The 15,537-nt window shown below is 43.3% G+C and overlaps 1 protein-coding gene across 2 annotated transcripts; it reads left to right on the forward strand.

Moving 5' to 3' along the window:
- The first annotated feature begins 488 nt into the window (after positions 1–488).
- Positions 489–13,530, forward strand: LOC115351125 (meprin A subunit alpha-like). Of its 2 annotated transcripts, XM_030037539.2 has the most exons (12): positions 523–564; positions 676–729; positions 2,454–2,494; positions 2,581–2,656; positions 3,521–3,638; positions 5,047–5,222; positions 5,430–5,651; positions 6,550–6,696; positions 10,100–10,315; positions 10,649–11,122; positions 11,285–11,458; positions 13,449–13,530. In XM_030037539.2, the coding sequence occupies exons 1-12, from the start codon at positions 531–533 to the stop codon at positions 13,490–13,492; spliced, it is 1,776 nt and encodes a 591-aa protein (XP_029893399.2). In that variant the 5' UTR covers positions 523–530; the 3' UTR covers positions 13,493–13,530. The 2 variants fall into 2 exon arrangements, with proteins under 2 accessions (XP_040984872.1, XP_029893399.2); XM_041128938.1 differs by having other exon boundaries at positions 489–729.
- The last annotated feature ends 2,007 nt before the right edge of the window (positions 13,531–15,537 follow it).

Raw genomic sequence — 15,537 nt, forward strand, 5'->3', positions numbered from 1 at the left:
GGTTGCAGACCATAAGGCTCTTCTTTTGAAGAGGTTGTTACTTCCGTACTCAACAGCTTTGGTAGTCTCATGTCAGGATGGGGCCAGGATGGTTTGTAAAGCAGAAGAAAAGAGTGAGATTATCTCTGAAGAAGTCACAGGAATTTTAAATAGTTCAATAGCTCCCAATTGCTACAAGGGTTAATATGCTAAGAATAGTTATGAAATGAGGAGGCAGATTGCTTATCGGGTTGGCTTATGACAATATTTAATAAGGTTAAAATCTGCTTTTCCTTTTAAAGTTCAACTTTTTTTATGGCTCATGCTTATCAGTACTTCTGAAGGCTATTCACCTGCAGGACACTATATCTACACTGGCAGGTAGCACCAGATGATCTTCTGAAATGGATTCCTGGAGGATATGTTGTTTCACAGCACTGGTTACCTGCTCCTCTGCCTTTATGGTATTCCCACCTGCTTCTCCATTTTCTGGCTTGGGATCAGGGTGAGATTTCACTTCATTTGTCTGTGATTTTGAAACTGTACTTTCTATGTTTCAGATCCAAAACTCTGCTGAAGACAGAGGTAAGGTTGCAATATTTTTATGTTAGTGGAAGCCTATCAGTCATCAAATGGTGAATTATATCAACTCATGTCATTTAATCACTAACTTAGGTGTATTATTTCTTTTGATAGCTCATGATGTTGATGGAGGGCAGCTTAGAAAGGACATTCCAGAAATAAACTCAGGTAAGTCAGGACAGTACGCAAGCAGAGTGTTGAATTATTACAGAGACCTGAGCTAGCCTTTGGGGACCACAAGTCTGGCAGATGTGATGGCACCAGAGGGGACTGAAAGCTCCCTCCTATGTGAGAAAAATCCCAAATGTATCATGGATACAGGGGCAGGGCAGTTAAAAATGTGGGGGATGAACCCCAGGTACTTCTGCAGAGAAGAGAGAAGACCTCTGCTTTGGAATCTGGTAGCAATCAGAGAAGATGGTAGGGCAGGAGCAGGGCATGGGGCAGAGGACAGAAAGGTCCATAAAAGGTTGGTGTTAGAAAGGGAAGATGGAAAGGCCAGGAAACTTCCACAAGGATAATTTTGTAGGAAGCCCAGGATCTTAATCTTAAAGTTGGAACCACACTCAGCTGCTCCTGGGGAAGGGTCAACAACCCCTGGACTGAACCTGCACCCCTCCCCACTGCACTCTTCTGCAATACGTCTCCTGGAGAAACCTTAGCAGTGGCTTTAATTCAACTTCTGCTTCACTGATGTGCATTTATCTTAAGTGACTTGGTTGGTTTTGCATGACTGATGACCAAGATATCAAGCTTAAGTACCTTCATCTCCACCCCAGGGTTTCAGTGGCATTGCCTTGAGCAAGTTTTCATTTCCTGACATTGCCTGTTAAATTCTTTATGCTCTGGTGTAGGTTTCCTCTGGTTTTGCTGACAGAACAGAAACCATGGTGTAGGGTTAGGGTTTTGTTTAGTTTGGGTTTTTTGTTTTTTGTTTTCTTTTTTTTCTTCTCTTCATGTGTATGTGAGGGGAATATAAGTTTTTTCTATAACAAAAGATCTGAAGATGAACTGTCTATGCAGGGATTGTGCTGATACGAGGGCATTAAATGAAAATGTTACACTAGCAGGACTATACAGCGGCTGGCGTCTGGGCCCAGCTCTGTGTGGGGAATTTGGCACCTTAAAAAAATAAAGGTATGAAATAAGAGTCTCGAATGCTGTGTTTTTAAAACATGGAAGATATGGATCAGCTGCTTAAAACACAAGTGTCTGTTGCCCGTTCAAATCCATCCCCTCCAGCACCACTCTAGAAGGGAAAGGAGTCTCAAACTCTGTATCTACCAGTCCATGTGGATCTTTTGGATACTCTTGTGCATCTCTAATGGCACCAGACACCTATGTTTGGCAATTGGATGGACACACAGCTGTAATGGGATCTGAGACACTTAGCACAAAGATTTAATTGCTTCAATCTGAGCTTGGTTCAGGCTTATGTGGTTGAAAAGGTGGACTGAACCTCTTCCCTCTCCGGAATCCTTGTCTTTGTGGAATCCCAGATGATTAGCCTAGGTTAGCTAACTAGTTAGGCTATTAAATGCCTGACTTCTGGACAAATCCATTCCACCTATATATCAACTACAATGTTCAGAAGTCCACAGCTGTTTCAGGATACAAGCCTGGGAAAAATAATAACATCTTCTCTGGGCAGCTGTTACGAAATTGTTATGGAAATCTTAATTCAACCCCCAATCCTCCTTAGCTGAGGATGGAGGACTGGCATGTTATAGTATGGCAATGGTTATTTGTTTGCTTGTTTGTGGGCAGTTGCTGTTTAAAGAGAAATGGGTTGGTTGATGAGGCAGCCTGATAGTTTGCATGGTCTTTGAAAAAACCATATTGTAGTTCTTGTTATGTTACTCTGGCCTAAATGGTTGTTTATCTCATTTCAGAAATGGGAAGGAAGCTTTTTGAAGGTGATATTATCTTACCGGTATGTGCTGCTGATCTAAACGAACATCAGCAAGAGTGTAGATTGGGCTTAAAATGTTGACACAAACATGTTGATCTCATTAACAGCTGGAGAGGAATGCTCTGAGAAACAGCTCCTACAGATGGAAATTTCCCATCCCCTATATCCTAGCTGACAGCCTGGGTAATAAGACTTTTTATTATGGTAACACTGTATTATTTGCATTAGTTATACTCTGTTTTTATCCAGCTCTCCGAGCTGCTTTTGTTTAACTTGCTGTTGAGTTATGCTGCATTGATGGTCTTGTTACTGCTGGCCAGACAGAGCGACGCAACTCTGCCCCAGCACGCGTTGTTTTCAATGTGACATCCCCAGTGACCACCTGGATGCTGATGAGCAGCCATTTAACTAGTGTCAGTGTATTTGGCTGAGATCTCTGGATAATGCAGTCAGGAAATCCTCATCTCAAGAACGTGCATGTTGATCTACTGCACCCTTCATGCCTTATCTCTTCTTCACAGTCCCGGCTCAGTACAGGCAGAAAGGAAATGCAGATGTTTTATACGTAAAATAGTTTCGAGCATTCTCCCTTCTTGTTTACATCTAATTTTAGGCACTATTTTAAATTTTGAACAATTTAGTAGTAAAAACTAATAGTAAATCAGTGTTAAAATCCCATGGATCTCTCCTGTGTTTACTAGCCCTGAGCTCAAAGTTTACAATACATGAAATTATATAATAACATGCAATAAAATTAGCCAGCAAAACCTGATCAATGCCTTGGATGTCCAAAAGCCTGCTTGTTTGTTTCAGCACTATCAGTTTATCTAATGAAAGATATTATCATACCCTATTGCCTCTGCCAAAATTATGCCAGTCAAGGAATTCTGCTAACAGCCTCCTGCTCTTTCATCCAAGTGGATATTTTTTATACATGTTCATATTTTTAATGCATGCTTGTTCATACTTTCTATCTAGAATTATAGATATTTATAATATTATAGAAGCAGAACAACTGCTATTGTTACCCTCTGCTGTGTGTTTCAGATCTGAATGCTAAAGGTGTTATCCTGCAGGCGTTTGAAATGTTCAGGCTGAAGTCTTGTGTTGATTTCAAGCCCTACGAAGGGGAACCGACTTACCTGAAATTTGAGAAGCTAGATGGGTAATTTTGTATTAACAATCTGGTTTGTACCACCTTGTTTGATATGATAGTTTTTCTAACTCAGGAGACATTCATTTTCATTCTTGCTAGTACAAAGGGCATAAATACCTGAGCCACATTTCTCTCCCAGAGCTTATTTGTATTATGCTGGAGATAAAACCAATGCAAACAGACTAACCAAAGGTATTATCTGCATTTTGATGTTCTCTTAATATAAGAAAAGACTATTTTATTTCCATTTGCGTTCTAGATACTAAAGTTAATCCCTTTCTTGGCACCCTTTCAGGGAAAACAAGCAAATAACTTCCTCCTGGTGATGGTTAGGGGCAGGGTATGTCACTAGAGTGTTGGCATTAGCATGTAGCTTCTTCCTTGCTTTCAGAAGCATGGTTGGGTTTACCTGACCAAACGTTGAAGCCAAGAACTTCTACCACTGTGCAGGTCACGGCGGGTTGCTTTTGTGCTCAGTGGGGAGGAGGTGACTTTTCCAGGCCACAAACCATCTCACCTAAAATAGAAGTCTAAAATAAGTCTGGTGACTCACATCCCAAATGCCTGTTACTGTCCAGGGACTGTAAAGGTGCCAGGGAAGCTAACTCAGCAGCAGATGCCAACACTGTGACTGTCTGAAGTTAGGGGACTTCCTTGCTTGCTGGGAAGGACCATCAGGGAGCTGGTGACACCAGCTAGTGTCTGTGTCTAGGAATCCAGTGTAGATCTGCCCTTGGGTGAGGGGAGATGGGTGCACAGCATTTTTGGACAGCTTTTTTTTTTTTTTTTTTAAACACACAGTGATGCATTACTTCCAAGTGGACATGAAAAGTTAGGATTTAAATCGGTATTTAAGAACCAAACCAGGGAAGCCAATGCAAGCTGAGTTCACTGGAGGCTGCTCAGTACCTTTGAAAATTGGACCACTTACTTAGGTACTTTGGTAAACATACACATAAACAACAGCCAATGCAGTGTATGAGGTTATAAGGCACCTGCTGTACTTTCCTGTGCTGCTCAGCTTCTGCTACTCTCCTTCCTATATTGGTTGAGCTGGGGCTACTCAGATTTGAAGAGCAATAGCATTTGCCATCACCACCTCCTTTACAAGAACTGCATCCAGCTGAAGAACATGCATGCACTGCCCTCCAGGGAGGGCAAAATGAAACAAGAAGGACAATCACATCTGGGACAGGGACTCATTGCCAGGCTGTGGCAGGATGCTGAAGGTACAAGTTGCTCTGTATTCTGGCACTGCAAATCTAGTCTGGGCAAGACTGGAAAACTCAGATGGGAAATTCTAAAAAATATTATTTTTTTACTTTTACCTTGATCTTGCAGTTGAGTTAATATGTAGAAACAAATCATAGAAGGTATTATGCAAAATGGGTGCAATATCTAAGTCTTTGCCTTACAGGTGCTGGTCTTCTGTGGGGGACCTTCAGAGTGGCCAGACAGTGTCTATAGGAGAGAGATGTGACTATAAAGCCATAGTGGAACATGAGCTCCTGCATGCCCTGGGATTTTACCATGAGCAATCCAGGACGGATCGCGATGACTATGTTCAGATATGGTGGGATGAAATTATTGAAGGTATGATGCAGGTCCGAAATGATTGAGAATCATCTGTAGATGCATGTCCCTTTTTTTCCTATGCTAAAATGTGTCTGTTTGAGAATGGCTGCCTACATATTGACAATTGGACCATTATTTAGTCACAGGTAAAGCATTTTGAAAAGATGTTATGTGCTAAGTTTTATTTCTGGTCTTACCTAATCACTTGTGTATGTTTTCGTCTAGGTTTTGCATATGCCTTTGACAAACACAATGACAGTTTCCTAGATGACCTCAATACCCCATATGATTATGAGTCAGTCCTGCACTATGGACCATATTCTTTCAACATCAATAGCAACGTTCCTTCCATTACAACAAAAATTCCTGAATTTAATGACATCATTGGGCAGAGGTTGGATTTCAGCAGGATTGACTTACTGAAGCTGCATCGCATGTACAACTGCAGTAAGTCCTTCTTCTCACACATGTATTTGAAAATCCTTACGCAAGCTTCATGATAACATGGATGGAGTCACATGAGAGGAGCAGGAACAATTCACCCTTGGGATCCTCTCACAATGCTAAGAGAAACTATAGTTCTTATGCAGCAGCAAGCTCCATGGTAGCCAGATCCCCATTTCTTTATAGAATACCATTGAAGTGAATCAAGCGTCTAACGCCTTTTATTCACATGGACTTTTCTGTAATATTACTTGTAATAGTTACCGTTTCCTCCATGGATGATGATCATCGTGCTGTTGATGATGATAAAATCTTCAAGAAACAGTAGTCTGGAATTGGGTTCTCTGAAATCAGTGTATTTCAAGTTCTTTTTTCTCCCTACATGATGTTTGATAAGACAACTGAGGTCAGGAGCACAAATGGCGATAATTGTTCTTTCCAGCTCCACTGGCAAAGCTATGAAAGTAAATACTCAACATGCTGTATGGGACTGGTGTACTGTGTTAACATACATCTGAATATTTCCACTAGCTTCAGCAGAACTACTTCTGATTTACACCCTGAAGAGAGAAATGGGCCACAGAGCCTATCCCAGGTGGGCTTAGAGAACATGATGAATGTCTGAAAGGGAAAACTAGTATGTAGGGGCCAAGCTGGTTCCCACAAGGAAATATTCAGCTGAGAAGGGGAGAAAGTCATAAGATGTTTCTTTCAGGAGGAAACATCATTTATGTGTGGTAACAGAGACGTAGATGTGAAAGTCTGTGTAGTCTTCAGTTGTATTAAGAACATATTTGCTGATGTTAAGTGCTGTATGCAAACACTCTGGAATGGGATTACCAGTGAGAGCTTTATTTGATATTAATGAACATGGTAAAATACGTTAATCTATTCCCGGCAGCTTCGAGCCTCACCTTCTTGGACCAGTGCTCCTTTGAATACATCAATATCTGTGGGATGGTGCAAAGTAGACAAGATGGTGCTAGATGGGACCACACATTGGGCAAACCAGGAGATGAAGACCATACTTTGGTGGGAAGCTGTGCAGGTAACAGGTGTAGTTTTAGATGTTTTTTAAACTTTACCATGCTTTTATGAGACGTGAGGATGAAGACGTACAGAGATAAATAAGACATCAGAAATACCCTTCTATTAATGCTAATCACTGTATACCTCATGCTAAACAAGACTCTTGAATTTTCAGCTAGAAAGGCTAATAATTTTAATTTGAAATGTTTAATCCTTCTTTAAAACTTCTCCCTACATTGTAATATCTCATGAAGAAATGATAGTTTGAGACTTAGCTGCTGTAAATTGGTGGTAGCTCCATTAAAATGAAGGGAGCTCCACCAGAAAGCCACAACTGACTCTAGTGAAACTCCATAGAATTTGGTTAGGTGAGACTCTCCTCCTTTTATGTATATGTTACAGGATTTTGAGTAATTTTCTAGCTTTTGTTTAAAGCTGAAAGACGCTTTCCCTTTGTACAGGAGTTCACTTGAGGCATCCCAGCAGAAAGACATGCATAAGCAAATGTCACAATACTAAAATCTTGTTTGTAGACAAATTCTGACATTGAAACAAAACCAGGATCACTAAAATAGGAAGCTGAACTTCAGCAATGTGTCACAGAGCAGGAGGAAACCACCCTTGGAAGACTTTTTGAGGGAGGGGTTGCTGTGTGATGCAGAGCCATATCAGAAGGGTGTAGCTGCCCGCAATTCAAAGTTTGTTCGAGCCACACCACACAGGGAGGCTGAAGGATTATCTGAGAAGCAAACCTGCAGTGATTTCTCCTCTTCCAAGGAGAGTGTTGCATGGGGTCCTTTTGATTGAGGCTTTGGCTCCAACCGCACTGATTTAAACACACATTGAACAAATATGATTGTATGGAGTTCTGCAGTATTTTGATTGCTGCCAGGACACAGGAATCGAGTAGGATCTGTTGTTTTCAGAGGCAGTGGGGAGAAAATTAAACACTGCAGAGTAGTATCACATAGGCAGTCCAAAAATCCTCCAGCAAACAAGTTTCTTTTGAAAGTCACAGGCATGAGCCTTGCTGGTCTGTGTACAAGTGGTCACAGTTAGGCACGTCTGCTTCCCAGAACACAAGTGGTGGTTAGTCACGAAAGTGTCTCACAGTGCAGGAGAGGAAAAAAATACTGACTAGAAAAGAAAGCCGTTTCTGTGGAACCTGCTCCCAGGGAGGAGGGAGTAACAGATGGCTTTTGGCAGTAACAGATCATGTTTGCTGCCTAATGCTGTGTTTGGTTACAGTTTGGAGATCCTGCAGTTATACCAAATTTGCAGTCAGTGGGAAGGAGAGCAGACACATAGCGGGCAGGGCGAGGGGATGCTCCTGTTCTCATCACGTGTGGGGTTTGAGAGGGCAGACTCGCGCCCGGTGAAAGGCACACTGCAAAAACCAGCACTTGGAAGATCCTCCGAGCCGGGAGCAAAATGAACAGGAGTGCTGTTTAAGTCCCATCGTTAGACAATTTCTTGGTTTTAGAGGAACAAGTCTGTTTGGCTGTTGTTCGACGGGCTGTTTGCTTGCAGTTCGCAGGGTGTGCGGTTTGCTGACACTGTAAAGGTTCTGGATGTGTGACAGAGCATGTGGCTGGGGAGCTGACAGCAGCTTCCTGCCTCTTGTGGCTGGTGACAGATAATTAACTGCTCAGCTTCCAGGAGGGGGAAGAAAAAAATGTTTAAAACTTAAGTAGCCAGCCTTCTGAAGTTTTCTGAGAGCAAATGGGTCAGCAGTTATTGGAAAATAAGCAGCTTTATTGGGTATTTGTAGGGGAACTTACTGCAGAAGGCCAGCAATGCTTATGGGAACACATCCAAGCACTGGCATGTAGCTGGAAACAGCAGTGGAGCTCAGAATGGCTTCAGGTGGCAATTAAGAGTTGTTCTTTATGCGGTGTCTGCTATTTGCATCAGTCGCCTCCCAGACAGACAGAAAAGTGCAAACCCGTAGATGCATCCACAGGGTATTTGGAAACCCCCAGTATGATGCAGCTTGAAAATGTCCTTGCTGTCAGGAGAGACACTTCCTACAGAGAGAGGATGTATTGAGGCTATTAGGTGAAGATGATGCACTTGCTCAGTTGTCTTCTCGAAGCTGATTTAAAATTGGAATATACATAATGGGGCTGATGCAGATGATGAGGGTGCAAGTGGTCAGCCTTTGTAACCAGGAAGATCAAAGAATAAGTATCACTCCAGCCCACAGACAGAATTGCAGACTAACTATGAAAGAAAAGAAATAGTTATTTCAAACACATTAGCAAGAGAAGGCATGAGTTGGTGCAAAGTAATTGGGCTGGAAGTTAATAAATTCTCTACCCATAGCAGAAGTAAGGCAAAAATGTCTTCAGTTACTTTTATAGGTGTCCTGGTTTCAGCTGGGATAGAGTTAATTTTCTTCCTAGAAGCTGGCATAGTGTTATGTTTTGGATTTAGTATGAGAAGAATGTTGATAACACACTGTATTTTCAGTTGTTGCTAAGTAGTGTTTATACCAAGTCAAGGATTTTTCATCTTCTCATGCCCAGCCAGCAAGAAGGCTGGAGGGGCACAAGAAGTTGGGAGGGGACACAGCCAGGACAGCTGACCCAAACTGGCCAAAAGGGTATTCCATACCATGTGACATCATGCCCAGTATATAAACTGGGGGGAGCTGGCTGGGGCAGGGGGATTGCTGCTCAGGAACTGTCTGGGTATTGGTCGGCAAGTGATGAGCAATTGCATTGTGCATCACTTTTGTATATTCCAGTTCTTTTATTGTTATTATTGTCATCGTATTATTGTTATTATTATCATTATCTTTATCATTATAATTTTCTTCCTTTCTGTCCCATTAAATTGTCTTTATCTCAATCCATGAGTTTTACTTTTTTTTCCCCGATTGTGTCACCCATTCCATTGGGTGGGGGGGAAGTGAGCGAGCGGCTGTGTGGTGCTTAGCTGCTGGCTGGGCTTAAACCATGAAAATATCGAAGCCTTATCTATTGATAAAAGGCTCACAGGGCATGGTTTCTAGGCCAAGCAGAAGACTGAAGGTCTTGACCTAACAGGACCCTTCCAATACTTTCCTAGTTTGTCTTCAAAAAAATCCCTGCCCAAGTGCATCCACTTATATTTGCACATGCTGGCAGGATTGGCACATGTACGGTTTGTACTTAATTTCTAAAGAATGGAACCAAATGTGTGCCTTGTTTAATCAGTTAAACACTAGTTTTCAAGCTGTATTTCAATGCATTTTCATTTTAATACTGGTTTGCAATTTAGGGAAAATTCTTTCCTATTGGAATTTTTTTTTTTCTACTTTGAAAATAACTTTCTAGCTCAGGCAAGTGAAAACTGCACTAAAGCTTATTTAGCACTGGCATTTCATTAGTGAATGGATCAAAAACTTTTTTCACACAACTGTGTTTTGTGCTTCCTAGGTAGAGGACATTTCATGCACTTAGATACAAAAACTGGACATGCTGGTCAGTCAGCTCTTCTGGAATCTCGCGTCCTTTATCCAAGGAAGAAGGAAAAATGCCTTCAGTTTTTCTACAGGTTAAATGGCAGTCCACAGGATAAGCTAGTTATCTGGGTTAAGAAAGATGATGGAACTGGAAATGTTAGATGGATGGAAAAGCTGCACACTATTACAGGTAAGTGAAAGTGTGGATTCATAGCTGAAGTGCTGGCAACTTTGATGCGAGACAACACTGGCGTGGTTTATTGTATGAAAGTTTGCTCAAGTGTCCAACGTAAATCTAACCTTAATTTGCTTCAGCTGAGTAACTCCAGAGTTAGTGCCCATGAGAACAGAATTTGGCTCAGAGGCGGTTTCCTTAAGACTGTTCCCAGATTAGCTAGGGTGCAGGGCATCACACAATCACCATCCAAACCAACAGGTCACAGGGCGCTTGAGGAAGACACAGCTTGATTTGGGATTGAGTACCGGGCTTTCCATTCTCACATATATGTATTTCCCCCTTCAGCTGACGGAGAACATCACTGGAAATTGGCCAGCATTCCCTTCAGTGTCCAAAACAAATTCCGGTATGGGTTTCAGGGCATCAGAGGAGATCCAGCCAAGTCTGCGGGGGGGATTGCCATCGATGACACCAGCCTGACAGAGACAAACTGCCCCACCAACGTCTGGCACATCAGAAACTTCACATCCCTTTTCAACAGTACTTCAAAGGGTGATTATATCATGAGCCCTGTATTTTACAGCTCGGAAGGCTATGCCTTTGCTTTACAGCTGTATCCTCACGGAAGAAGTTCATCACCCTACACGAATTACATGGGGATTACTTTCCATCTCTGCAGCAGTCCGAACGATGGCCTTCTTGAATGGCCAGCGGGACACAGACAAGTTGTCTTGTCTGTTTTGGATCAAGACCCTGATGTGATCCACAGGATGTCCCTCAGCCTTAGCTTTACTACAGACCCAAACCAGCTAGTATATGGTAAGTCCGAGTGCGCCAGGGAGAAATATAGAAACGCAGAGATTTGCTCAAGCTGGAGAAAATTGTTGAAAGCCAAGAGACCAGGCTAGATTTGCTCTGCATGTAACACTACTGGGCTGACTAGAGATCAGCTTCAATTACTTCTATATTTTTACACAACAGGCAGAAATGACACCCTGCAGTGGGACAAGCCATCTATCACTGGAAGTTTTTCTTCTTTCTGCAACTGCTACATCAGCCCAGGTGTTGGCTGGAATACATTCCTGACCCACAGGGAGCTGCACTGGAAAAAATTCCTTAAAAATGACAGTCTTTTCATCTTTGCTGATTTTGAAGGTAGAGTATTATAATATCAGAACCCCCACCAGAAGAGAGCAGGTACATACTCTTGTGTTTGTAAGGAAAGCACAAAAGATGAGGGTGATTAAAAAACATCTAGAGAGTAATCTATTTCAGGAACAAGGTTTTTAAGTGCCTAGTGATTTCAGGTGCCTGGATTTTTGAATACCTAATATGAAACCCTGCGGATGACCTTGATTCTCTGGTCCCTGAAAATCAGATTTTTCAGGGCAGATTATACTTCCATGTCTTGAAGATCAGTCTACTTAATGGTGTCCCCAGTTGCCACCACCCCCAACTTAAGAAAATTGTGGTTTGAAAATGAAGGGGTTCTTTTCAGACCTTGGAAAACTGGCAGAAGGAGTTTTTGATCCAAAGCTTCTCTCCTGAGGTTGCAATTTTTGTCAGGACCATGTGCAGCCGCTCTGCTCTGCCAAAGGCAGCAGGGAAGGGGAAGAGAGAGAAAAAGAGCTGTCTGGTGCAGAGGGCAGCCTGGCAGGCAGGTAACCCTCTGAGCAGGCCAAAGGGACTGTGCAAGCCCATCCTCTGGGACAGCCACGTTTCAGATGTCCGTGTTCATCTTACCTCATGTTAGGTGTCCAAAAATGAACTTTCTAGACTCCTTTCAGGGTGTCATTTGAGAGCAACGGGTACCTCTGGGGAGCAGCTGATCCCATTCCATTATAGTTGTGATAAACTGCTTTTCTGATGTGCTGATCTCCACCGGCTGCAAAGGAATCCATCACTGATGACTAATGGTGGGTGAGATGAATCCTATCACCCTTCTGAAGTGAGTTTCCTTTGGAAAGTGTCAGTGCCTGGAAAGTGGAAACACTTTGTATAAGTAAATAATCATTAAATCAGACCTGACCCTAGTACAGAGGTCAGAGCACTTGTCTCAGATAGTTGAGAGTACCCTGTGATAATCCAGACTCACTCCACACGACTGAGGGCTGAGAACACCAGGCTGTGAACTCTCCTGGCAGGAGGATTTCTCCCTTGCTCTTCATGAAACAAAAATGTAAAGTTCTTGTTTTCATTCCAGCAGAGAATGGAGAAACTTTTGAAATGGCAAGAACTTTCGCAAGGTGGGAAAGCTGCTTCCCATGAATGCTTAACCAGGAATGCGTGCTGCCTAACAAAAATGCAAAGAGTGGTCTACGTTTCTGGCATACAGAATGGCCCAGCTTTTCTGCAGGTTATGTAGGGCATTTGGCAACACTTCCAAATCCCCTTCAGCAATAAGAAAAGTAGCTGAGGCCTCTTTGTGCTTTCCCTGACAGCACTTTGTACCGGCAGTAATTCACTGGGGGAAATTCAGTCCCGCTGTGTCATATGGGTGCCAGTAGTCCCAAAAACATTTGCAGCTGCTAGGTGAAATTGTAGTTAAAAAATTGAAAGAATTGTTAGGAGACTGCATTTAGTCTCCAGTTATAAATGGGTTCAGCTTAATTTCTAGATATTAAATCTAATACGGTCACATTTATAAGGTTCCAGTCTCTGCATTTGAATATTCATTTTGATACCAGGGTGCCTAAAAACTCAGGGGCAGTGTTACATTGCCCTCTGATGAAAGTTGGATGTTGTCTCTATATAACCACTGAGGGTCTGCCCCATGCCTCCCACTTCTCCACAAGCCTTTCCCCCTCTCTCTTCACCTCCCAGCCCTGTTTCAGACCGCCTCTGACCCAAGCCCTCTACTCCCTTGCCCCAGTCTCCCTCCAGCTCAGTAATCCCAGGATCCCCGGCTGGGGCTGAGAAAGACGCAGACTGGAGTACCATGGATGCCTGCAGCTCTCTGCCCTTCCAGTTTCCCCTCCCACCTCCTTCGCTGGGTACTGCTGCAGCCTCTAGAGATATTTGGGTGAATTATTGTTGCTTCGTTTCTTGTCCCTGGAATCAGCCTGAAAGTCATTCCAAATTACACAATAGAACTGTACTACATGCTCCATGTATTAAATTAATTACTTTTTTTCTTTTCTTGCAGATCTCACCCCTTTGATTACATCTGAAGTCCCAGTCCATCCATGAAGTGCCCTCAACCTCTTCACTACAAGTGCAAACAGTCATCCATGATAGATAAAATATATTACTTCACTAAAGAAACTGTATTCCGTGTTTTCTGTATTTTAAGAATTTGAACTAAGGTTCCCTGTTAGTTTTAAGAGACTAAACCCATAGACCCTCCAAAGATTATTTTGGCCGAAGCAGCAAAGTGCTTCTCTTAGTTATATCGTCTTTTTTATTCCCATGTTTCATTCTTTTTGTTTATCTTCGCTGATGGCAATGCTTACTTCCCAGCTCTTATGTCTGAAGTCTCTCTGTGCAGCCTTCCCTAGCCAGAAGAACCAGTGCTTGACTTTCCAGGATCCTGTTCCAGGACTTCCCTTTTCTCCCCATGGCCATTACCACTTCTTCAAGCCCAGCTTTTGATAATGCTCACTCCTGAGTATTCAACTTGTTAGGTCACTGCTAAAAGAATCGCATGTTTCCCTACCTTCATCTGAGACTGGACCTAGTTCAACATTATAGGTCCTGCCAGGAGCCTGCTCCAGCACGGGCTTCCCACGGGGTCACAGCCTCCTTCGGGCATCCCCCTGCTCCGGCGTGGGGTCCTCCCCAGGCTGCAGGTGGATATCTGCTCCCCCGTGGACCTCCATGGGCTGCAGGTGGAGATCTGCTCCACCGTGGACCTCCCCGGGCTGCAGGTGGAGATCTGCTCCACCGTGGACCTCCCTGGGCTGCAGGTGGAGATCTGCTCCCCCGTGGACCTCCCCGGGCTGCAGGGGGACAGCCTGCCTCACCATGGTCTTCCCCACGGGCTGCAGGGGAATCTCTGCTGGGGCATCTGGAGCATCTCCTCCTCCCCTCCTTCTTCACTGACCTGGGGTCTGCAGGGTTGTTTCTCTCACATGTTCTCAGTCCTCTCTCCAGCTGCTATTCCACAGCAGTTTTTCCCCTTTCTGAAATATCTTATCCCAGGTGCTACCACCATCACTGACGGGCTCGACCTTGGCCAGCAGCGGGTCCATCTTAGAACCGGCTGAAACAGGCTGTGTCCAACACGGGGGCAACTTCTGGTGTTTTCTCACAGAATCCACCCCTGTAGCCCTCCTGCTACCAAAACCTTGCCGCATGAACTGAATACAGGATGCATTTGGGGACGCATAGATTGTGCAAGGTGCTAAATGAATATATTAAATTGCATTAGTATAACATGAGACAGCTGCATAATCATTGTCCTCTACAAACTCAAATATATGCTTACAGAATGACTTATCTTTAGACATCCTCTTTAGTTTCTTGGGCAATTCTTAAGTTAAGGGGACTAAAAAGCAAGTGTTTTTCAGACTACTCTGATTTTGCTTCAGTTTTTTGTTCCTTTCTCACGTCCACTGCTACATGTCTGCAAATCATTGCCTTTGTGCTGTGTTTTGACTCACTTTGCCCCCTTGAGAAAACAGCCTTTACATGATGTATTTTGAGACATTCTTCTCTTTTACTAGTAGTGTGCCCTGTTCTGCTTAGGTATCAGTGTCCTTTGAAATGATAGTTCATAAAAGCAGGTGTTGAAGATGACCTGCCTGTATGCTAGGTGAAAGATCAGTCCTCTGGGGCCCTTCTGCTCAAGATAAGATCCCTGTACTTATTCCTCTGCAATATGAGCTCGTACAAATAGCTTCCTACTTTTATCTATTTGGAGGAAAATATGTTGCTTAGGTTGCAGGACTGACTCCTTTCTAGGACAGGGTAGTCACTCTACACAGGCACATTTCCTACTCAAAACCTACTTGCATTTGAGGCTTCTTCACACTGAAGTCCAGTGTCTCCCACCAATACTGCTGGGAAGCAGTGTGTGAAGCACCTCCAGAGCACTTTTTCTTCTTTTCCTACTCAAGCCCTCTGTGTTGTGGTGCGAGCGGTAGAGTCTGTGGTACAAGCCTTTTCCTACCTAATTGCTGAACAGAGAGGCGGACATCCTCACCTTCATCACTTCTAATTTCAGATATGAAATGAGGGAGCAGGATTCAGTTGCCTAAGTTTAAGGCACTGAGACACTCCAGGGCACATGGGAC

Source organism: Aquila chrysaetos, chromosome 15 (assembly GCF_900496995.4).
Source record: "Aquila chrysaetos chrysaetos chromosome 15, bAquChr1.4, whole genome shotgun sequence".
NCBI lineage: Eukaryota > Metazoa > Chordata > Aves > Accipitriformes > Accipitridae > Aquila > Aquila chrysaetos.